Source organism: Triticum aestivum, chromosome 2A, assembly GCF_018294505.1.
Source record: "Triticum aestivum cultivar Chinese Spring chromosome 2A, IWGSC CS RefSeq v2.1, whole genome shotgun sequence".
Classification (NCBI taxonomy): domain Eukaryota; kingdom Viridiplantae; phylum Streptophyta; class Magnoliopsida; order Poales; family Poaceae; genus Triticum; species Triticum aestivum.
The window spans coordinates 41,464,246-41,470,394 of NC_057797.1; the positions used below are offsets into that span (position 1 = coordinate 41,464,246).

Here is a 6,149-nt window from a genome sequence, read left to right on the forward strand (position 1 = left end):
GTACAATGCATAGCCCCAGAGTGATGCCTCACATGTCATGTAGGATCGGATATCAGGTAAAATAGGTTTGGATAGGGAAGTGGGATCCTTTGCAGGAGGCGGGTGCTTGGAGAGAAAAAATATGGTCCGATGTCAAAAGCTAAAAAGGTTGGATCAAAAAGTAGAGTCTTTATTTTCTATTTGTTAATAAGACCCACTAGTTGTAGCTTGCATTGGAAAGAAGAAATAATTATAGATGGCTCAAACTACTTTTTGTCATGGGACATATGTATCCATATGCCATCATTGAACATGTCCTGATAAGAATCGATCTTCACTTGGCTTCGGAGTTGTTTTCTCCTTTCAAAAAGGTGCAACTAATCTTTGGGAGACTGCTTCGGAGTTCCTGTAGAACAGGTTGCTGGATCGGTGGATCCTCCCACTACTGTTGTGCGGTCGTCTTACGCTCTGTTTTGCTCTGGTCACCGGTGGGTGGAAGGGCCCCAGGCCCCGAGCAGCCTAACTGTTCTCGCGATGAAGGACATAGCTTATGATCATCGGCTTTGATCATGCTATTAGGCATTTGATTAGCACTGTGATCCACAAATCAAGAAAGACGAACTGATGGCCAAACAAATCAGGCCCTAATTTCTTAGCACTTATGATTAGCTAACAAATCAACTTCACACGTACGGTGCTACTTAATCAAGGCAATTTGGTACATACCAAAAAAAGGTCGTCCCCCGGCCGGACAGCCAGCCAGCTCGCGGCTTGTACTGACAAGACCCACCGAAGGAGGGGCATGCAACTTCTCGACCTTCCATCACGTACGCATCATATTCTGGGCCTTGAATGAGCCTGAAAGCAGCGCCATGGCGGCCGAGTTGGTCATTGTCGACCTCCTGCTGCTTCCTCTGGGCATAGGCTGGTCCTCCGCTCCAAACGTTTCATGGTGCGCCGATTTCGACGCAGCATCCTCTGCCCTAATTAGATTCATTAGGCATTATACAATGTAAGGTGCTTAGCGGAGATGTTTAGAAAAATAAATCAGGCTTTCTCCAAGGTCCTCCGCTCCAAACGTTTCATGGTGCGCGATTTCGACGCAACATCCTCCGCTCTAATTAGATTCATTAGTGGCTTAAATAATTGGGCCCGCGTACCAGCCGTGCCATTGCCATTGCCATCCACCCACGCATTTTGCAGGACCCTTAGAAGAACACATTTTGCAGGTGGGTGGCTGCCTGGTGCGTGCACGCATATACTGTTGCATGCATGGACGATCAGTTGGCAGCGTGTTGTTTCGTGCCACCAGATGCACGTAGAGCACGTTGGCCACCAGTAGAATCTATACGATGGAGAGATATCAAAGGGAAAAATCTACACAGTGGAGTGGGAGCTGGGCTGCTGGGGATGAGACGAGGCCGGTCCTTGGTGCTTCAATGCCTCGACGTCGACGTGCAACCGCATTTTCCATTGCTGTCACCAGTGACACGTACGCCACTGCTCAAGCTCTCTGACTCGGAACAGACTCGGATCCGTCCACTGCTAGCTCGTCCATCTCCTACTGCCACGTAGGTTAGCCAGTAGCTTCTTCGCCCGCTATATATATGGACTACGTGGTTGGCCAGCTTGTGTGCCCTCGATCCTACCATCACATAGGCCCGGCGTCCGGAGCGATAATCAGCGAAGATGGTGGTGGTGGCGCGGGTGGCCGGTGGGTTGCTGCGCGCCCTCCTCTTCGGCGTCTTCGGGGCGGCCGGGACGGTGGTCGGCGCCGCGTACGGCCTCCTGTCTGGCTTCGTCGACGACGAGGACGGCTTCGCGCAGGGGACGCTGCTGGGGGCGCTCGCCGGAGCGCTCATGTCCCTCGACCTCGTCCACTCCCTAATGGCCATATGGGGTCACCGCCGCCATGACGACCACTGCTCCCCCTTGGACGCTCACGCCGGGCGAATCAAGCGCACCATCGGCGCCGTTGTCCAACTCACGGCTCTCGCCGACCCGCAGTACTGCGGAAGACGAGGCGACAGCGCCGTCGTGGGCCTCGACCGGCCGGCAAGATCGTCAAGCTTCGGCTTCTTTCCGCCGGTGGCCGTCGGTGCTGCAAGTGGCGGCTGCTGCCCCATCTGCCTCCAGGAGTTCGAGGCCGGCGGCGAGCGCGCGGGGCGGCGGCTCCCGGCGTGCTCCCACGTCTTTCATCTCGAGTGCATCCGTAGCTGGCTCCTCCGCAAGCCCGACTGCCCCATGTGCCGTCACGCCGTCCACTAGCTCTGTCCAGCGGCAAAGAGGTCAATTTGTGATTTCAGATGTTTTTGGCGATTTCAGTTCGTGGTCACCGTGTGTGCTTTTACTTGGGAGCCGCCACGTGTTACGTGTATATTGGTTCGTCATAGCTACTAGTACTCCCTTCGTTTTTATTTAGTCCGCGTATTAGCTTTAGTCAAAGTCAAGCTTTGTAAACTTTCACCAAATTTATAAACAAAAATATTAACATATACAATAACAAACCTATACCATTAGATTTATTATTGAATGTACTTTCACATCATATATATTTTTTATAGGAAATGTTTGTACTTTTTTCTAAAAATTTGGTCAAAATTTACAAAGTTTGACTTCAATCAACTCTAACATGCAGAGTAAATAAAAACGGAAGGAGTACAAGGCTAATGACCGTTTTCCAGTCAACCAGTGAAAAGTCAACCACAACACCTAGTAGTGTACACCGAAGTGCAATACAGTTTTTTTTCTATAGCAAACAACACCAGAGATTTGAATAGTAACTTTCGTCTTCCTGACTGTCTACTACAACATGGTCTGCCCGGCTTCGGTGATGGAGTGCGATGACAGCGACGCACCTTCGGCTCGTTTCAGTGCTTGTAGTCGTTGTTAGATGGTCTACAAACTTGATGTAATTTTTACCTCTGATGTTCTTTGTACTATATTGACAGTTGATGAATGGATTAAAAGTTTTTGTCGCAAAAAAAATCATGAGAGATTTGAAAGGTAACTTTTGTGTTCTTCTGGACGAAAAACAAAGTAAAACTGTAACTTTAAAAATTAGAATAGTAACTTTTATATAGAACTTTTTTTTGGCATATAACACCATAGAAGTCATTTCTCCGCAAAAATTAACATGCCAGTATAACGCTAGACCATGTTGGTTACAAAAAATTTCATAAGTATTTGAATTATTTTAATATTTTTTGAACGTGGGTGCGACTGGAACTAGGTTTTGTTGTGTATTTTCGTCTATGTTTCTCCTTAAAAAAAGTTACATGTGCACTTTTCATTTTCAAAGAAACCTTTGATTGGATTGGTACATGCATGAAAATGCTGCGACGTGGTCATCAAAACCACTTCCGTTGAGATAAAATCAATAAACTCATAAACAATTATTAATAGATAGCAAACCCTTATAATATACCCCAACTTTCCTAGATTAGAAGGTATTCAGGCATTTTGAGTTTTTACGTTGACAATCAATTAGACAAATACCCCCCAAAAAATCGATTAGACAAATACCCACAATTTTTTTTACACAAATATGCATATATGAGTAACGTAAACTGTTGAAAACTTATTTTGAATGACAAATCAATGGCACAAAATCCACATGTTTGTGTTAGTTTCACTACTAGTAATAGTTTGCGCATGAAATTGATAGCTATATGGTCCGTGAAGAAGAAGAGTACATACGCTCGTCCAGTTCACGATGTAAACTTCATTTCAATATCACGGACAAGCACACTCTGATTACGGAGAAGAGAGTACACAAGGGAAGTCTCTGCTGGCATCAATTCTCTGTACGTCTCCCCCGTTGTAGAAATGGTTTTGCTGCTACTCTACTGTGATTTCGAGCGAGTTGACCCCATTAAAGCCCGAAGCTGCGATTCCATCAAGTTGTCCCCGTCAGCTAAAATAAAGCGGATTCTCAAATAAAAAAATAAAATAAAGCGCGCTGGTTAAGCACGATCGACCATTGTTATGTAGCGTGAGGAAGGAGGAGGACGGGTTCATGCAGGGGACGCTCCAGGCCAGGCGACAAGTAATTCGGAACGGAGGGAGTACAACAATAGCGTAGCTTGGAGCGAAATTGAGAGAGATCGAATGCAAAACAAATGAAATCAGGTTGTAACTTCTAATGAGTTTCACCCACCGAAAGACCGACAGCTTTCGACCTCCGATTATTTAAGCATGCATGTCGACTTCCTGGGGCAATGCTTGCAGTTTTGAATGAGTTGAGCCGACGTGGTTTGAAGCCTGAAAGCGGCATGCTGATGCCTGAGCGATGCCTCTGGTGCTGTCTCTATACGTGCCTTGATTTTGACACGGCATCCTCCTCCTGCTGACCTGCTCTAATTACAATACATTCATTCATCACCAGCTTGATTAGTTCCAAGTTCCAACCCACACATACTATTACTAGTACGGCCAAGATTCGTGTGTGTTCTTCTTCGGCCGCTGCTGCCTACCCTGATAATAACCTACCCTGGCTGCTCAAGTCCGCACTTGAGCTGCTATACGGAGGGAGTATATCTGAAAGTTGCGGAATGAAATGCGCTTTCAGGGCAAGGTGTGGCCAGGCATGCGTTGGACATGGACGTCGACGATCGACCTCCCCTCCCCGACGAAAAGCTCAAGTCTGCTGGGGCAAGAGGCAAGACGCGTCGCAAGCGTCGTACTACCACATTTGGATAGAAAACACAGGGGACTGAACCTTTTTTTCCTTTTAGAACTTACGCAACTGTCTGATTCCGTTTCAGTGGTGTTCCTGTGGTTCTTCTTCTAAAAGAAAAAAAGGTGCAACACAACTCCCTTTTCATTCTATTTTTGCATTGCACTTTTGATCAATTTCTCCGTCCGGTTTTATCAGGCGCCCTCATCTTCTGAATTAGTCAACAAAGAGAGCCGCATGTGATGCCGACACAGGTAAGGTAGATTTGGGACAAGTAGATATAGAGAGTAATGACTTGCTGGTAAACCACAAATATGCGTTGATTGATGACACCAGAGACGCTCGATCGGCTTGGTTGGGTGCGCGCGTGCGTGCGTGCAATGCCGCCGCCGCCGCCGCCAGAGCCAAGCTGATGACAAGCGTACAGCACAATACTCACGGACGCGGTTTTTGTCCTTCGCGTTCCATTCACAGCGGCAATCCAGTCCGCTAGCGCTAGCATGTGGATTCGCGTTGCATGTCGGCCAGGACAGAGTGGGACCGATGACCGCTCTCGTATTCATCTGTATCTCAATTTATCACCCCTCCACTCCCACCGTATTCCACAGTAACGGACCCCCCTTCCCTGCCCCCACCACCACACTACCCCCTTCTTCCTCATTTGTCTCTAGCAAAACAGAGCATTGACCACGAGCTGTTCTTTCTCAGCGTCAATGGCGCCTAGGAATGGCTACACAGGAGAAGGAGGGAGCTCAGTCATATCCACGGATCTAAGCCATGCCAGTGTTGAATCAGGCGAATCTCTTCAGGTTATGTTTGCTCCCCTCTCTTTTCCCACTCCCTCCTTTTTCTTTTGGTCAGATCCGCTTCTTCTTAACCTCTTTTCATCTTCTGATCTGCAGCCCATCCAACCTACGGCCGATGTACCTCCAGAAGAGATTCCTGATCCAGAGTTCTTCGGCATAGATACTTCTGTTGGGTTTCGTAGTAATTTCAAAAAATTTCCTACGCTCACGCAAGATCATGGTGATGCATATCAACGAGAGGGGAGAGTATGATCTACGTACCCTTGTAGATCGACAACGGAAGCGTTTGGTTGATGTAGTCGTACGTCTCCACGGCCCGACCGATCAAGCACCGAAACTACGGCACCTCTGAGTTCTAGCACACATTCAGCTCGATGACGATCCCCAGACTACGATCCAGCAAAGTGTCGGGGAAGAGTTCCGTCAGCACGACGGCGTGGTGACGATCTTGATGTACTACCGTCGCAGGGCTTCGCATAAGCACCGCTACAATATTATCGAGGACTATGGTGGAAGGGGGCACCGCACACGGCTAAAAATATGATCACGTGGATCAACTTGTGTCTCTAGGGGTGCCCCTGCCTCCGTATATAAAGGTTCAAGGGAGGGGGGCCGGCCGGCCAAGGTGTGGCGCGCCAGGAGGAGTCCTACTCCTTCTGGGAGTAGGATTCCCCCCCTTTCCTAGT

At 48.1% G+C, this 6,149-nt stretch overlaps 1 protein-coding gene across 1 annotated transcript; it reads left to right on the forward strand.

The window, feature by feature from the left end:
• Positions 1 to 1,626: 1,626 nt before the first annotated feature.
• On the forward strand, positions 1,627 to 2,273 carry LOC123184590 (NEP1-interacting protein-like 1). Its single transcript, XM_044596688.1, has one exon. It carries the CDS (start codon positions 1,669 to 1,671, stop codon positions 2,245 to 2,247), a length of 579 nt encoding a protein of 192 aa, XP_044452623.1. The 5' UTR covers positions 1,627 to 1,668; the 3' UTR covers positions 2,248 to 2,273.
• The last annotated feature ends 3,876 nt before the right edge of the window (positions 2,274 to 6,149 follow it).